We start from the raw sequence: 18,912 nt of genomic DNA, 5'->3' as shown, positions 1-18,912 counted from the left end.
TGTCAGATAGATGGGAGCGCGCCTCTGTGTATTTAAAACGTGGGGCGGGCACGAGCAGAGATTTCTTAATAGCCTTCGTCACTGGGATGAAAACAAGAGGAGCTGGAACAGGGGTGCAGATGTTAGACCCGCAGGTATCACCAGCGTTTGAGAAGATGGAAACATTCAAGCTGAGCAACTTATGTCAGACGTGTCTCCTACCTGTGTATGTGCCAAAGTCAGACAGGTGACGGCCTGATGTGCAATATGTGTAAAATGAATCAGTGTCAGTTTCCGGACACAAGAGTTCCTTATAGGTAAACTTTGTTTTCCCACGGACTGTATGGTTTTGCATTTATGCGCTTAGTGATAAACCTGATCGAAGTATTGATTGACAGAGATTAATGACGTGGTCCAGGCCGGTTCGGGGGCTGGGAGGGGGTGAAGGAGGTCACAAAGTAAGTTAGGATCCTAGTGCTGCAGACCAATAAGGGGACGGCCTTGGTTTGGTTTGTGCGAAGTTCACAGAGTCCAGACATAAAGTTCAGGATTTAATTTATTAGATTTATTTATTTTTGTGTATTTTTACATGACATAATATCCAGTTAGTTGTATTTATCCATTCGACACAGAACTGTGGACAGTCATAACATGGAGAACGATTTGAACTTAAATACAAAATATACATAAATAATACACATACAGTGTTTTTGACTTGGCAGTTGGCTCCCGTCTGACTATATATTCAAAATAAATATAGTAATGCAAAAGAAATATACTACAGCCAATAATACTACTAATAATAAACACATTTAGTATTTTATATCATAAACTACATATGTTTTTCACCGTGTTGCCTCCCTGTCATCAGTCTGCTCTCAGCTCCAGCAGCAGATCGGCACCGGGCTCTGCGCCGGTGATTGATGCTTGAACCATCCGCTTCTTCAAGTCCGGCCGATATTCAGATCCTTCCCGTTTTATCTGACTGTTCGTGTGTGTGTGTGTGTGTGTGTGTGTGTGCAACTAAACCGTGAGCTGTTTAGTGAGACAATCTGAGAAGCTTTAAGACAGTTGTATCAATTTGTTTTGTCAATAGTCTGTCTTTTTAATTCTAATGGATTTACACTGTACAGGGAAAAAATGAGAAATGATCAATCGACAAAAAAGGGTATTTATAGATATTTCCAACACTATTATTAAGTTTGTTCATTAAACATAAAATAGGCTACTTAAAGAGAGAAACACAGGTTCAGTTCAAAGAAGAAAATAAAGCAATATAGAGCTTTAAAATTGATGTTTTGCAGCCAATAACTCGACATAATTATAGGGTGAACAAATTAATTAAACGTTTTATTTTATAGTTAGGGGGGTTGAACTGTGCTGCAAAAGGCTCTAATATTTAAAACCCTAAACTTTAAATAATAGATAAAACAACAGAAATCATAATTAGTAGGTTAATAGGAATGAAACACTCACACACACCTCTCGGAGTAAATGTATTTGGCTGTGAGCTACAGGCCTCGTCTCCTCCTACACGAAACACACCCACACAACAACAGCTAAAGATTATTTGTTTCATTCCTTTTTTTTTTTTTTTTTTCTTTTACTTTCTGCTTTTATTTGCCAAAATTCAAACAGAAATAAAATTTAAAAGCACTACGTGTCAAACTAATTTTAGACATGCAGAGCCCATGAAAAGAAAACGTGAAAGTCTGTTTAGACCAGCTGTTATTTCCGGATATCATACTGCCCTGTGCTTAAAGAGTTTCCCCCTCTCAGGATCAACAATTGATCCCCACTTTCGATATATTGATCATCGATCAGTTCAGTCTCATTCGGCGAGGCATTTGTGTGAGATCGTTTCAGTGGTTCAGTGGCTTTGACCTGTGGCACATGTTTGACTGGCACCAGAAACATGTTGAGAAAATAAATGTCAGCCGTGTTCAACTTATTATTCATTGAGCAAAAAAAAGCAATTTAAAACGTACCCTTCCTCTGCTGTTCAATAAGGTTAAAAATGATATCCGGGATGGCCTGTAATTTAGCTTCTTGCATTGATGTGGTTTACAGGCAAGAAGCTATTTCGATTATGAGAAACCAAACAAAACATTTATTTATTTATTTTATCGAATAAACTGGAGAGAGATCTCCTTAAGATCTGTTCACCAAACATAGTCGCCAACTTGTTATCCTGCTGTTTTTGTCTTAAAATGAGTATATTTAATTGCACATGTCATCGTTTTCCGATAGTCCGAATGAAATCAGTGTCTATACACGTGAAGTATTAAAAACTATTCATGGTTTATTGCGTCTGTTAACGGCGCGTCCGCGTGTGCGTGTTCATAATAGGCCTACTGCTCTCAAAGCGTGCGCTGTAGTTGTATGTAAACGGGACAGGACTGGGTTGGAGTTCTGTTTCTCTGGAATGGTTCTAAAAATAAAGTCATGTGCTCACAAAAAGGCCCGAGACAGACAGTGAGATGTTTGAATAGACACACCTAATGCAGGGAGAGGAGGGAAGACAAAATAGAAAAGGGAGAACATAGAATTTCAATATCTCCGTTAGAAATTAAAATCTGCGGTATAACTAACGTCATTACAACTGTTTTACCATTTGAGAAACACCAAAGAATTGATCATAGTACCTAGAAATAGGTACCACGACCTTCCCTGCTCAATAGATCAACTCTTTAGCAGTAAAGCAGTAAAAGAAAAGGAGTTTTTCCACATTGCTGCCTTATGTTGTTTATTATTCCATTTGATCGGGTCTGTTTCACTTCTACAGATTTACAAACAGCTGTGTGATATTTTAATATTTCTTTTTCCCACCAAAAGTATAAAACATCACCTAAATATTGAATAGTTACCGTGAGAGTATTTGCGCGTACACTCACCGGCCAATTTATTAGGTACACCTGTACAATCTTATCTATAATCCAATACAACAGCTCTGTCATTAAATTTCTCAGTTTCTATGATGATTATCTGTCAGAATTCAAAAAGTTTATTATTAACATCGTGGGTGGTGGAGTCAGTACCTAATAAAGTGGCCAGTGAACACATATTGGAGGTATCTCCCAGAGGTTATGTCATGAGCTGTCCAGCATATGGGGACATTTTACTAGAGGTCATTTAAACTACGAAATGTCTTTTCCAACATTGTATCGTCACAATTATCATATTATTTTAAGTGTTGTTGAACCTTGATGCAATGATATGTATACACACACACACAACACACACACACACACACACACACACACACACACACACATATATATATATATATATGTGTGTGTATATATATATATATATATATATATATGTTTACAATTGAGTGTGTGGGGGGATTATCATAATAAATATAAAGGAAATAAATAAAGTTTATAATTTGCTTTTTTCAAACCAAACAAAGGACACAGATTGCTCGCATTACAGTAAAAAGGTAATTCAGCTGTAATCACATTATACTACAGAGAGAATATTAATAATATCAATGGTGTTTGTATAATAATAATACATTTAAAATAGTTTTTTTAAATTAAAAGACATTTGAAATGAAATTTGGGCTTTTATGTAAGTTTTAGCAACAACAATTAGGTTAACAACAGCATGTTGATGCATACCACATGGTAAACAACCAAAAAAAAAACAACAACTATTAATTAAAATCACAGAAATGTAACATACCCACCCAACAGGTGCAAATTAGGACATTGTATCATGGATTGTAGCTCTCCCACAGTTATCATGGACTTGAAATCAAGAATCGAAAGGTATGGTTTAAACATTTTCTGCACTTCACAACACACTGTAGGAATGGTGACATTTTCATGAATCATATCTTTATCAGCTGAAAATGCACAGTGCAACTTCTCCAGCATCCATGTCCTCTCAGGCGGCGGTTGCTAAGTAACAGAAGGAGAGATGTATTGAGACACAATAGTCAATCAATTCTCCTGTGTGTGTTTGTGCTTGGTGTTTAACACGGTCATATTGTTTCTGCAGTGGAGTTCACTGTGCAGGCCGGTTTGAAGAATATATGTATTTAAGTTAATGAAGGAACTTAAAGTGAATGTAAGTTGGACATAATATAAATCCCTCACAAATTCCAGTTCCACATACCTGTCATTTCAATATGCACTTAATATTCAGAACATCGTCACGTTCTGTTATTTTAAAACCAAAGGTCATAGGTCACTTGGATTCTCCTCCAGGGATTATCTGCTTTCTATCACATCACAGTGCAGTTAGAGGCTCATAGGGGGAAACTCTTATCTTCACTATACAGGGGCAAAGCAACAGATTATTAGACAGCTGGGCCACTGGAAAACCTTGTGCTGCCTGTACCCGAAAGGGATGCATTGGACTTGATTCCCATACCCAGATCAACAACAGCACCAAACACCGCGGCGCCTGTGGAACAGTTTGCTGTGCTTTGTGTGAGGGTACTGTTAAATGGGTCAACTGTGAAATTCAACATAATCATTGTAATACAGTTGTTTCTTAAAATACAAATCATCAAATATAGATTTAAAAATCTGTGTTTGATAATTGATTCAATAGAACAAAGGGTTATTTTGTGTGTTTCCACACAAAACAATGATAAAAGGATAAAAGAAAATTTGCTTGATAGCATCCGTGTTGTTAACAATACACTCAGTACAAATGCTGTTTAGGTAAAAGAGAAAACAACATGCAACTCCTCTTTTTGTGTATTTACATAAACTCCCATGTAGTGAACATTATATTGATAATATAATATATACCTTGAAAACTTGCATATGTGAATGTAAATGTTCAGGAATCAAAAGAATGGAGAAGTCTCCTGTTGCCAGCCTTTCACGGCATGTGGCCATATAATGTTTTGTGTTACATGGACACTGAGTTTGTTCAAGTTCCCTGACAGAGGACGGACAGAGAAAACAGGTTACTACAAGGGAGTGTTTTTGGATTCTTTTGGGTTTAAACAAGGATTTTACATTGTGTGATATTATTCATGTGTTTCCAGAGATTCTGGCCGTGCGTGCTTACAAAAAACAGAAAGACACCTGATAGATAAATGGCATGTAATAAAGGTCCTTTAATGGGTCCTACAAAGTTGCTCTGGATTTTATCTTATAGATCACCTGGCATTGCCTGAAATGTCTGTGCTTTGTACAAATAATAAGAGAGGAGGAGGGCTCTCTTGTTTGTCCTCTATTTAAACATAGAATATTAACTTTGACCTGGTCTTTGGTTTATGTCAGGGAACAGTTCGCTGAGAAAAATGTGAAGTGGACGTCAAAGTCTATAGACAAGTCCCTCTATGTAAAAACACATCTCTCTCAGATCTGTAATTTCCCCATGAAAATATGAGATCTTTAGTCTGAGAGCTTCAGCCATTACTTCCAGCTCCCATTGCTTAAAAATGAATTCAACCCAAAAAAGGCAAAGATAAGTAGAAAAATGCAGATTTACAGCAAACTACCTTCTCCGTGTCTGTTTCCCTCAGGTCTCCTCGAGCAGCAGGCAGAGAAATATGCTGGTTTCATACACTCCATCGATTTTGCCCCCGAACAAAGACGGAGAGAGATGGAGGCAGAGGAGAAGGAAGGAGGGAAGGAGGAGACAAATGAGAGATAGATGAAGAACACTTGCCACACGGGTACATTTTCTTGTTTTACCTAACGCACATCTACATAATTTCTATCTGGAAACGAGAAAATTAAATACCAGCGTGTGAATTTAATATTGGAATTATTTCAATGTTGTGTGTGTGTTGACTTGAGTGGAGGAAAACACACGGCAAGCGGAGTGGGGTTGTTTTTTTTGAGCTTGTAAGGTAGAAAAAGCAGTGTTTACTCTGCGAGTAAGGGTGACACAGAGCAACGGAGCAGGAGACTGAAACAGAGAGCAACAGGGAAGAAGAAGAGCGAGAGCGAGAGTTGGGCTGGTGTTAAGGTGATTAGTCTGGTGGGTTGGCGATAGAGAGAGTTGATCAATAACCTATCGATCTCCCATTGCAAGTGTCAGGGGGGTAGTGGGAAAGAGAGGGAGGGTGAGAGAAAGGATGGGGAGGGAGTCGGCCCTGGCTTGACTTTTAAAAATCCTTTACTCTGCAGATGACAAATAACCCATTAGACTGCAGGAGAACTGGAAAATCTGGAAATCCTTCCTGCTGCACACACACTTACAGGAATCCCTGTGCGTTTGCTGAATGTTGCAAATATTTCTCAATTTCAAATAAGCGTGGTACAGACGATTTGTCTGCAAGAGACGGACGATCTATGGCTGCATGCAAAAGAAAATCATTTCTGCAAGTAGTGTGGAGGAACTATTGAGCTCAATGCAGTGAAGTTACTTAGCAGACCATTACTTCAAAGAATTCCTCTAGGTTGAAATATTCACTGAAGCAAGTCGCACTCGATACTCACCCTGAAGCCTTTTAAAATGTTCTGCAATAAATCTGTTAGAAATAGGTGACACATTTGAGCGCAAACAAATGCAGAAGAGAAACAAAGTTGACTATTGTGGCTTAATTTTTTAAGCAATTTAAGCAAGAAAAGATAAATATGTTGCATCTCTGCCTATGGTATTAGTGATAATTCTTTCTTTAGAGCACTTTATTAGCAAAATTATACAAGTGAAAATAATGAGATGATGATAAACAGCCCACCGGAGCTCCTAACGGCCAACACCAGTGGTAATTAGAGTCTGAAAAATGAATAAGGAGAGAAAATTAGGGCCGAGCTAATGAAATCAGTTGACACAGAAAGATGACAATGTGTGCTTATATTTCTGTGGGACAGAAAACAGGTCATGATCTTACAAGGTTTATTGCTCCCTGGTGTCATTTGGACTATGCAGGATGGGGTCAGAGTTGAGGGGTGAGAGGTGAAGGGTCACTTTGTCTTGGAAAATACCACAGAGCCGAGAGGATGGATGTCAGATTAATAGAAGCGAGGATGGTTATTGAACAAGCCATCATTTTTATTGTCAGTCCCATATCCTGGAAGTTTTTTTTTCCATCAGGTGTGTGATATGTGCACATCAAGATGAAAACACGGCTGAGTTCCTGTCATGAAGAACAGTTGTCCTCTGCTTTCTCTTTGCAGAGGCTTGGAGGTTTGATGATGGAGAATGATGGATTCTCCTCACATTGGGACTCAGCGCTCAAACAGCCATTATCATTACAGATCCTGCTGACTTCAGGGCTCATTTGGACAAATGGAGCGGGCTTTTGATATTTGAGAGAAACCATATATAAGAATGGTTTATGGGAAAAACACACCCTTTGTCTCTCATTCTCACCCACGCTTCACTCTCCCATCCTTCATCCTGCCTCCTTTTCCTCATTTTCCTCTCATTTCTCCCCCTCCGCCTGTATTTCTCCTTCTCATGTCCTTGTCTTCTGTGTGCCACTGCTCCCCCCTCACACCTCCCTTAGTACCTGCTCTGCTCAGAGAGCCCTGCCCCCACAGAGTGTCTCTGCTGCCATGCAGTCTCTCAAATTAATATAGAGATATTGACAAGTGATGGGATGCGTAGATCATCAGGAGGGAGAGGAGAAGCAGGCTGGGATGAGGCCAGGCCAAATGCTCCTTGTAGATGGAGGGATTTCCCTGTCATTACCAAGCAGCTATAATGGCTTTTTAAGGAACCTCAAAAATCTAAAAAGTATTTGTCTCCTCCTTTGTGAATTTTACAAGTGCCCCAGTGGAGGCAAAAATAGAGAAACCCTCTCCGGTTTAGTGCACCTTTGAAAGAGTCATGAACAGCAACTTCGATGTTAAACTTTGCACTATATAAACTCAGTGAGGTGCTGCTAACAGTGTGGAATGGGGTCAGTTGGTCAATATGCCAATTACATAGATGAAGGTATGGAAAGGGCAAATTATAACCAATCAGTGAAGTGCTTTTACTGTCTTCTAGCCAAAGGTGACCCTCTGACCCTGTTTGATGACCCTCAGGCCAAAGGTTTCCTCTGTGGGGGTCAGAGGGCATTGCTATAGTAACGCCACTGGCAAGGTGTGGAATTCAGGAAAAAAAATGGCCACCACGGATGGACTGAGCAGCGATGTGATTTAACTCGACCTGTTCAAGCTGCACACAGTGGCAGCTGATAAATACCCTTCAAAGTGATCTTACCAGTATCAGAAACCTTCCCAAGGCCACAATCTAAAACACATTAATGATACAGGACAGTTAAAGGTTTTTAGGAAATTCACTGTGCAAAGATAAAGCTAAATTAAATAATAAGAAGCTAAATTCTAGCTTAAAATTGTGTTCTCATTAGGAGAAATTAAATTTTTAATATGATCAAAGGTTATTCTTTGTGAACTGTCATTTTTAGTGTAAATTAGAACTAAAAAAACAACTTTCCACTTGTCAGTCTGTACTTAAAAGGTGCATGCTGAAGTCTCAAGAGATAGGCAGCCGTTCTCTTTGGGCACCAACTGATTGACAATAACTTCATTTTGCATCAACACATTACACAACCAGGCATACTGTACTTCCCGGTTGTAAGAATTATTTGGAGAAGAACGTAGCTGCTGAAATACTCCTTTGTGAACCCCAGCGAGCTGGTTTGGGAGAAACTGAATTGACCATACTTATAAAATATGATTAATTAATTTTTTTTTTTAGGTTTCGTGATCCTTTTAAATCCATTTGAGTGAATAAAACCAACAAAAGATTATAAGAATACATAAGTGTGTAGGTGTTTCCAACCTTTTTCTTGCCAGTGTATAGCAGATAGTATATTAGTCACGAAGGCTTTCTTTCTGCAGACCGGTTGCTGTTGATACTATAAAAACATTTATAGACAGAAAGAGAGGTTATTTATGCTATCTTAGTCTCATTGATACAAATGGAGTGCACTAAATAATGTAAAAAGCACTATGTAATGCAAAACCAACACAGCACTACAGACTTCAAAATCATCATAGAGTCGACTCAACATCTCTACAGTTTCTACAATAACTGAACATTCTTACTCTCATGAAGGGAGGATTTTTTGCAGTGATTTTCTTAGTTAGGTGTATACACTGTCATTGTATATTTGGGCAGAAGAATTACCTTTTGTACCAGCACATAACTGATCTCATGTTATGTTGCACCATCTATTGATGTTTGAACACAACTGTTTTAGTTTATTGTTAGAACTATAGCTATATCCTAAAATAGTATTTATTCATTTATTCTCACAGACTGGGTAACTCGTATATTTAACTCGCTGTTTAACTATTTGCAAAGTGCATGATGAACAGCGCAACAATGTAAATGTAAATGTAATGAAGATTAGGAACTGTATAACAAGATAAGATGCATACAGAAATGAGTCTTTATACATACTTTGATCTGCTTAGGAAATTAAATAGGTAAGACTGGAATTTAATATATGGAAATAGAGAGAAAGTCTAGGGGCATCTAGTGGCTGAACATAGAATAAACAAACTAGAGAATTATGCAGAAACACATGGGACTGAAACACAAGAATGTGGGTGAATACAGAATCACTTAATTAAGAAAAAAGGATTTTGTTGTATTTAGAATATTCTCAGTTATAAAAACATAAAAAAAACAGATCTTATTCTTAGAACTTGCTGTTGAATTACATTTGCTTCAAATCAATTAGCATATTTAGCAAAATTATATTTAAAATGAATCACTAATCATAATTGAACAAATACAGTATAGTATAAACAAGACCTAACTCATTTTGACCTCAGAAAACTAGTTGTCTCACAAGATTAGAAAAAAATAATAATAATGATAGACAAAAATGTTAAAGGCTGTAAGACCATCTGGAGGCAGCTTGGTACCTTAATGGAAATCCACACACAACCCTCATTTCAACCTGGTTGATTGGGTGTTTGTTTGGGCCAATAACTAGAATAAAACTCAATGAATATTAAAACTTTGTTTAAATATGGGATACTTACAAGAATAAAAACTTCTAGTTATATTTTGCCAAACCAGCCCTCTTTGACTGGTGGTACACTAGCTGCACAGTGGAGGAAAAGCGAGCACTGCAGCACATGTTGAAGTCAGCAGGTAAAATAGTCGGCTGCACATTACCAATACTTTTCAGACATTTACACCAACAGATGCAGAGATGATGCAAAGTCTCTCTGCATCATGAGAGACATCGCTCACCCTGCACACAAACTATTTATCCCTCTCCCTTTGGACAGGAGACTGCGCAGCATCCGGGCAAGGACTAAGAGCCGGAAGAACAGCTTCTACCCGGGTGTTATTCACATGATAAATACTGTTCCTCACCAGCTGCTCTCTCTAAAATAATTGCACTGCTGCACTCCTTCAGCATGTACCCCCATATATTCACGTCTATGCTCATGTATATTTATTCTTATATATTTTATATTTATTATTTATATTTTAGGTAGATTTTTATTTCTATTTATTGGGTTGGTTTTATTTTATTTATATTTATTATGTTGTTTTTGATGTGTGTATTTTTCTAAGGCTACTGAGACGTGTGTACAGCTTTTTGTTTTCATCCTAAATAATAATCCTCCTTGACTCTAGTAAACTAAGATATTATGCATTACTTTGGCGTATTAGAATCAGGGAAAAATGAGTTATCCATCATATATTAACTGTAATACTGCAGTGGAGCCATGTTAATGTTATGCTTTTCCTGATGTAACAAAAAAAGACAAATTATCAGAGACCTGTGAGAGAGGCCAATGAATCAGATTTTCTTTTTAATGCCCTGGTGCTGACAATTATATCAAATTTCTGGTCTATTATTAGCAGCTTTTTAGACAGTAAAATGTGCAACATTGATAGATTTTGCAGGGTTTTGCGTAACTGTTACTACATCAAGCGCAGATCTAGATCTGTACAAATGTAAATTCATCATGTCTATGAACATAAAGAAACAAAAATGGAACAAAAAGAGCAAACAGAAGGACAGTTTTAGTTCTATGTTTGTGACAATGTTAGTTTAAATAATGTGCTTTTCTATGTCTTTCTCCTTTGCAAAACTGCTGCTGTAAAATGAAACACCACAGGCCACTCAGATACAGCTAGGGGCTGCAAAGAAATGAGAAAAAGTGCCCCCTACTGTAAGAAAACCACACAGAAAGCACTGAATGATTACAGACAAAAGCCTTTGAAAATAAATACACAGTATTGCTTTGCTTTGACATGCAGTGCTCACACCTTTTTAAACTGAATTTGTAATATAATTTACATTTATATCATTTATATAGTGGAGGTGAAAAGGTTGTGTGCCATGTTTTTGATCCTGTTTATTTGTTTTCTTTGTTAGCAGGATATAGCTTATATGACTTTTTTTTTACTTGTTTTGGTTAAAAGTGAGGCCATAGGCCACGGAAAACATATATGTTTTGTATGGATATAGGATTTTTTTTCCACAGGCTTTTTAAAGGAATGTTCAACAGTGTTGTTTTTTCCATGTTATGCTGATGTGTAAACAAAATGGAACTAAAAGTGTATATTCTTAACTTTACAAACTTAACTTACCTTACAATTTTATAAACATGTCACAACTTCATGATAATGTCTAAAATAACAATTAAAAGGGTTCCACAGTGGTCTGATTTATTTTTGAAACAAAAATGTCATTTGAAGTGATTTTAATATTATTTTTCTGTGTACGTACTACTGGACGAAAAGCAAGCCAAGCAGACTCAAACCCAGAAAGGGTGTTTTATACAGGTAGTCCAGGGACTTGAAGCAATACTCTTTTATGAAGTTTTAATGTTTTAAGGTGATGAAAACTGAATGCCTCAATTCTGCTTCCTGCAGGTGGTATCACTCAGAGGATCAGATGTACACAACAGGTTTTTCTGGGACCCCAGTGGGGTCTGTCAGTAGAAGCCAGCAACAAAGCTTTACTCTAAGTACACAAATATGCATACATGGTTTATTGTATAAAGCTTTCTAAAACTAATACAGTAAAACAGTTGATCCTACCTTCATGAAATTTTGAATGTTCAGTTTTTGAAGAGGTCTTGATTTAACTGTATGATCTGCTGTTTGTCGTATTGTTTTGTAATGTGTTGTGCTGACAGGTGCCTGTGGTCTCTTCTTACTTTTACATTCAATGAAGATGGACTAAATTACCAAAACATCACTACAAACGCAAATTAGTTCAGCAGCAGCACAAAACGACAGCCCCAAAAATTATAGCTGAATCAACACCTCTGTAAAAACTAAAAATAAGTGCTTTTAAATCAAATAGTGTTGCAGTGCAGTTTATAAAGGTGTTATAATATATTGCATGCGGTTCACAGCTGACAGCGAACATCTGAAATATCGCGACAGTCGCAGCGCAGCGTGCGGTGCTGCTGGGTGCGTGTCCTGACGGCGCCGCGCCCCCGTGTCTGCTGCTCATCCTGGGACCCGGTGTCTGTCTGCAGCTGCCTCGCATATGCCGGCTGAAAGCAGGGGCACGGATCAACCAACCGACTCCACAGCCTCGTTAAATTGTTTTTTTTTTTCTACCTTAAACAAGTCATTGGGCAAACGGCACTGGAAGTACTGTAACGTTGAACCAGTCGCTTGCTGTCAGCTGTTGTTAAATGTGGTACTATCGCGCCACAGCTAGCAGATGAAGTTAGCCAGCTAGCTAACGTGAGGTGCAGCTAGTGATGGCTCAGGATCGGAAAATATTCTGTTTGCCGTTACGTTGCAGCTAGTTCAGCTTAGAATAATTTAAAAAATGACTTGTATCACGTTAGTGTGGTGATCATAATGCTAGCTACCCTGTCAACAAGTTTCAGTACTGTTGCGTCTCATCAGTTTAAACAACTAACGTAGCTAACGTTAACCTGACATTAGCCTGCTAGCTAACAGTATCATAGTAACACATACTTGTAATAATTAGTCCAAACACATGTAAAGTCAACTCGATGCTCAAGTTAGGTGGTATTTGCGTAGAAATAACTAATTGTCTTAAGTTGCAGTTAATAAATGACAACATAGGTCAAGTTTATGAATGACCTGTTAGTTCAGATGGTATCGACAAGATAATAACTAACTTTCAGACAACTGGCGTAATTTTATACAGACCACAAGTAAACGTACTTTAAACCAGTTAATTTCCCAGTCACAAACTTTTCTGTAGAGAGAGTGTAGTTGGTAAAGAATAATTTGGAGCCTGGAGTCAGTGTCACTGAAGCCAAGCTCACAGATTATCAGTATATGAGCATGGCACCCAAAAAGAGACCTGTTCCCCTAAACATTGCTCCTGTGGGCGATGGATTATCCACCTCTACCAACACAGATGTGGCATCTGAGTAAGTTATTTTACTGACCAAATGAATATTTTCACATTGTAGACAGTAGAAGCTGGAAATGTAATTCGTGCAGTCTGTAAGATGCTTACAGTAATTTGTATTTTCCATCTATTTTCTCAGAGCCAATTTAGAAGCACTTAAGAAAATCTTGGAGGAACTGGATCTGGATGAACAGCAGAAAAAACGCTTAGAAGCTTTCCTCACCCAGAAGGCCAAGGTGGGCGAGTTGAAAGACGACGACTTCCACCGTATCTGTGAGTTGGGTGCAGGCAATGGAGGAGTCGTCAATAGGGAGTGTCACAAACCATCAGGAATAATCATGGCCAGAAAGGTCAGCTACACATAGACTATTACCCTAATGAAATGAATGTAGTGTTTAGAAAAGTCATTCTGAATACAACATTCATCATATAACCACCATTCGTCCCAGAAACCTTTTTCTCCCTCAATAATTTTTCCTGTTCAGCTCATTCATCTTGAAATTAAACCTGCAATCAGAAACCAGATCATCAGAGAGCTTCAGGTGCTGCACGAGTGTAATTCTCCCTATATTGTGGGCTTCTATGGAGCTTTTTACAACGATGGAGAGATCAGCATCTGCATGGAACACATGGTGAGAGAGTTGGAGGCGGTGTGTGTGTGTGTGTTTAGCTGTAAAAGATTTTAAGATGAATGTCTTGTTAAATTTATCCATTCGTCACTGCAGGAAAGATTTTATTTTAAAAATGTATTAGCTTATTTATTTAGCTCGAGGCCAGGCTGATCTCGTTTTACCTATTTCCATACTGTACTTTTTGAAGTTTCTATCAAGACCTGCTGTAATGTTTGTTGTCTCCTATCGATGTACAGGATGGTGGGTCTCTGGATCAGGTACTGAAAGAAGCAAAGAGGATCCCTGAAGAGATTCTCGGCAAAGTCAGCATTGCTGTAAGTGTATGGTAAATTTTCTGTAACATTGGTGAAACAACACATAAGAAAATAAGGTCAGCTTTTTATGTAAAGGAGGTGCATTCTCATGAATAACTTTCATTTCATGTCATGCTTGTAAAAAGCACTTTGGAGAAAAACAGTGAAATTGTGTGAGTTCTCCACATGGTCGGTTATTCTGCAAGTTACCTGCAAAACTATGTGACAGGTTGCCTGTGTGTGTGTATATGCATGGTTAAGAATGAACAAAATGCTGGCAAATAGTGAACCAGATAAAGATGTGAATGAAAACAGAAAAGAGCAATGAAAATAAAGACATCTTTTTTTAAGCTAACGTAATTATATGACATAATAATAATGATGGAGAATGTAGTTGACTGACAGCAGCTGGGAGTTTGGATATGTGAGCAGATGATTAGTGCAGAATCTGTTTCCTCTGTGTCACTTTGCCTCCATAAACAACAACTGGACCTTCCTGTACACTAATTTTTGCCTCCAATAAAAGCCACAGAGCCACCAGGAAGATATTTCTGTCATTTTGACATTATGCCTGCTGCCATGCTGTAGTTAGATTGAAACTTGCACAATTCAAATGCATTACATGTGCGTATTTGTGTATATTATTTCCATTTTAGTTTTTTGTTTTGTTTTGTTTTTTTATCTGGAATGTAAATTGATCCTTAAATGCCCTAAATGGGTTAAATTTTGACAGACAGTATTGTCTTCAATTTAAGTAACAAAAATAGATTTTTTTAAAAAGTAAACCAGTTACTTCATTCTAAGAGAATTAGTTAATTTTGTATATTTACTTCTGCTCTTTAATAAAGCAGAATTATAACTTGATTACTTAATTAAACGCTGGAATAATCAATGGAACTCTTGATAACTAAAATAAAAGATGGCTGCAGTCATAATATTTGTTATTATTTTACTAACACTCTTTCAATGTACTGTATTGAGTTCAAAAAGTTTATTACTATCAATGACATGTAATCTTTTTCACTTTTTGACACAGGTTTTGAGAGGTCTTGCCTACCTAAGAGAAAAACACCAAATCATGCATAGAGGTACCAGTTTCTTATTCTAGTGATTATTGACTATTCATTATTTCTTGCTTTTATTGAAAATTATGGAATTTCATCTGTGACCATAATGCACTGTACAAAAATTTGAAACTTTTAGTAAAACCACTGTTTTTACCTTTTTACATTTAATAATACAAAAAATTAATGTAATTTTATGTGACTAATGGGACTGTTTTAGTAAATATAGTCATTTTGACCATATACACTGAAAATAAACCTCTTAAAAATTAGGATTAGGCATCTCAGTATAACCGGTGTTTCAAGCATGTGTTACATTATGAGTTGGTGTGATGAAATTTCCATTGCTTGAAAGAGCCTACGATTTGAAAATTTCACTTAGATTTTCAGTGTGATTTGGAATACAGCCCTGGTTGATGGTTTTGGTTTAATTGTGTTTCCTGATTAATTTATTTTTTTGAGCTGTGTATTATTATAGATGCAGGTGAGATTTTTATAACATCCTTTTTTCCCTCAGATGTGAAGCCTTCAAACATACTGGTTAACTCGCGAGGAGAAATCAAGTTGTGCGACTTTGGTGTGAGCGGGCAGCTTATAGACTCTATGGCCAATTCCTTTGTTGGAACAAGATCCTATATGTCGGTACGGTCTCTCTGAATTATGCCATGAAAAGACAAACTTGAGTTTCATTCCTCCACACTGCACTATTGCCCAAATAGTTTCTGAAACAGTCCCATCTTACATCTTTCTACACAGAGCACGAACGTCCATGAAAACATTAATAACCCTCAATTTAAATGAAAAATATCAAGTAAATTTTTTAATGTAAACCTGAAGTGATAGCCTAAACTGATGGCAATTCTGAACAGATGTAACACCAGAACTTACTTACTTAAATAACTTTGCTAATTGATTTCAGATATTTAATGCTTCAGCTGTTTTATTGTATTTAACTGAATTTATTGTGGAATGGTTACTGTATATTTGTTATGTAGCCTGAGAGACTGCAGGGAACCCACTACTCTGTGCAATCAGATGTGTGGAGCATGGGGTTGTCCCTTGTGGAGCTGTCAATCGGACGCTACCCCATCCCTCCACCAGATGCTAAAGAACTGGAGGCCATATTCAGACGCCCAATTTTGGACAGTAGTCAGGGAGAAATGCACAGCACTTCACCCAGAACCAGACCACCGGGTAGACCTGTCAGCGGTGAGCAAATCAAACACATACACAGTTAAACAATATCACAGTAAAAGGTTCCACTGTGTAATTATGTTGAAAGAAAACAGTTTTATTAACATGTTGAAGGTAAAAAGTTTATCTTGGCTCCTTTTCCAGGTCATGGCCCTGCAATGGCCATCTTTGAACTTCTGGACTACATAGTAAATGAGGTAAAAAAAATAGTCGTCTAGACACTAAAATTTGCCTTCAGCTTCCATGTAATGTCTACTCACTGCTAAATAAGAATGGTGTCACTCTTTCCTATTAGTGAAATGACAAAATGTTTTTTGAACTTTCAGCCCCCTCCTAAACTACCAAATGGTGTGTTCACCTCTGATTTCCAGGACTTTGTGACAAAGTGGTAAGACAGTATTTTAGCCAAATAACATGGCTCACTCCTTTCTTATATACACCAAACATACAACATTTTTGTCTGTCAGTGTGTAAAGTAATCAAAAAAATGAGATTCAGTTTGTTATGACAGAGTTGATGGATGAAGAGCTCTAAAAGATTCCTCTCTCTTCTGTTATTTTCAGTCTCATCAAGAATCCAGCAGACAGGGCAGACTTGAAAATGTTGATGGTAAGTGACCTCAGACTGTGACACAAGTTTGAACTTAAATTCAGTTTTCACTTGTCTCTTTTGGCCTGTTGTACTGGTAACACATGCACAAACTCTGCTCATTTCAGTCACAAAGTATCTTAAGTCTCTAAGTGTTCTCTTCAGTCTCTTATTTATATGTGATTATATTGTTGCAGAACCATACGTTTATCAAGCGGTCCGAGGCAGAGGAGGTAGATTTTGCTGGCTGGCTCTGTAAAACCATGGAGCTGAATCAGCCAAGCACTCCCACACGCACTGCAGACTAAACACACAATCTGCAAACACTCAAGAACACAGTATCTAAAAACATGGAGAAGCTACTGCCTAAAACCATACAAACACATACAAAGCACATTTTGTTTCCCACATCCTCCCTCAGGTGAACCCGCTAAAGGTTCCAGCTTTGAAAGCAACGCTGACATTTAAGGCAGTTGATCACATGCTAGGATTCTGTTCTCAACAAACATCTTCTTAAAAGAAGTTACAAAATGAGTCCTCTGAATGCTTACCAGCACGGAGAACATTATAATCTATGTTAACAGTTTCCTCATCGGGATCAATAAAGTATGGCAAGAATCAAATCAAAAGGTTTATTTCAGGATTTGGTCTGTTAAATCTCTTATTGAAGTCCAGACCTATAGCTCATAGATTGGAATTCATTTCTGAATTCTAGCTCTGCATTAAACCTTGTCACTGTTATAACAACCATGCCTCTTGTTCAGCTCGACATGAGTATTTTTATTTTTCTTTATGTGTGGCTGTCTATCAGGCTTTTGTTACTACACCCACACTCTGCAATCATAGACTGTTCATACTGTGTCCAAGCTGGAAAAGATACCTCTTAAAAGAAAACAAATATAATAGTTATGCTTAACTTTGTTTTTATTACTTCTTCTGATATTATCAAAAATGTTCTGAGGCTGGCAGCATGAGTGTAGAGAGAGATACATATATGAATTTGTTTTATATCTAATATGCAAACACATTGAGAAATGTAAGAATATGATTATTTTATTGATTATGTTTGGTTATGTGTATTGTGTTAGCAAGAGATCTAGTAAGTTTCTTCCACGTGTGCGTGACAGGTTTCTATAAATTATAAGATGTCTTGAGGTGATCGCAATGTTGGAAAAACATTTTAGCATGATCCTCATGTAAAAGCCAAAAATAAAAAAGTTGCAACTTTAAATGCACTCTCGGCTCCATCCGTGTAAATGGTCTGCACTTTTCTACCTAACTGGTACCCAAAGCGCTTTTACCCTGCGTCTCATTCACCCATTGGCATACACACTCACATACCGATGTCAGAGCTGCTATGCAGCTGACCTGAGTCACCAGGGTCCCAAGAACACTTCGGTATGTGACAGGAGGAGCCAGGAATCGCACCACCTTCCGAGCCACAGCTGGCCACCCTGTGTTGCAGTCATTACCATCTACCATTTTAGACTTTGCCTACTACAGATTCAACCCTGGACAGTACCAAATATAGTAAGACTTTATTTACTATTTTCTGAACAAGCTGCATCATGACACACTGAGCAATTTTGGCTTAAACAAATTGTAATTTCTTGGTGTGTGCTATGATGTAAACAACAGGACACTGATTTTTTGCATCCTGTGTTGTCCAGGATTTTGATATTTTGCCATATTGTGCTTATTTTTGTGCTTTCTCCTTTCAGTAATGGTTTAAAAATATAAAAATAAGCCCCTTTAATGAAAAAATGATCAAAAACAGCATCTTAATGGAGTTATAATGGTTGATAAATTGTTTATGTTAGAAATTGTGAACATGGTGTCTTCATTTGGCAGGACATGTTTTGTCTGTCCTACCTTTATTCCACCACAAGGGGGCACCATATATTTCA

General features: G+C 37.5%; 1 protein-coding gene across 1 annotated transcript; it reads left to right on the top strand.

Moving 5' to 3' along the window:
- Positions 1 to 12,330: 12,330 nt before the first annotated feature.
- On the top strand, positions 12,331 to 18,236 carry map2k2b (mitogen-activated protein kinase kinase 2b). Its single transcript, XM_026375338.2, has 11 exons — positions 12,331 to 13,253; positions 13,374 to 13,584; positions 13,720 to 13,866; positions 14,103 to 14,180; positions 15,196 to 15,247; positions 15,741 to 15,865; positions 16,219 to 16,432; positions 16,562 to 16,614; positions 16,744 to 16,805; positions 16,981 to 17,026; positions 17,203 to 18,236. The coding sequence occupies exons 1-11, from the start codon at positions 13,159 to 13,161 to the stop codon at positions 17,311 to 17,313; spliced, it is 1,194 nt and encodes a 397-aa protein (XP_026231123.1). The 5' UTR covers positions 12,331 to 13,158; the 3' UTR covers positions 17,314 to 18,236.
- The last annotated feature ends 676 nt before the right edge of the window (positions 18,237 to 18,912 follow it).

The sequence above is a fragment of the Anabas testudineus genome, chromosome 17, assembly GCF_900324465.2.
Source record: "Anabas testudineus chromosome 17, fAnaTes1.2, whole genome shotgun sequence".
Taxonomy (NCBI): Eukaryota; Metazoa; Chordata; class Actinopteri; order Anabantiformes; family Anabantidae; genus Anabas; species Anabas testudineus.
The sequence above is the reverse complement of the archived record's forward strand: the minus strand, read 5'-3'. Positions and strand labels throughout refer to the sequence as shown.

What these genes read in the sequence shown, in the direction of transcription:
- map2k2b (XM_026375338.2), top strand. Translation starts at nt 13,159, where the DNA reads ATGAGCATGGCACCCAAAAAGAGACCTGTTCCCCTAAACATTGCTCCT. An exon ending in GAACAAGATCCTATATGTCG is followed by an intron (nt 15,866 to 16,218) that starts GTACGGTCTCTC and finishes TTTGTTATGTAG; the next exon opens with CCTGAGAGACTGCAGGGAAC. An exon ending in TGGACTACATAGTAAATGAG is followed by an intron (nt 16,615 to 16,743) that starts GTAAAAAAAATA and finishes TTGAACTTTCAG; the next exon opens with CCCCCTCCTAAACTACCAAA.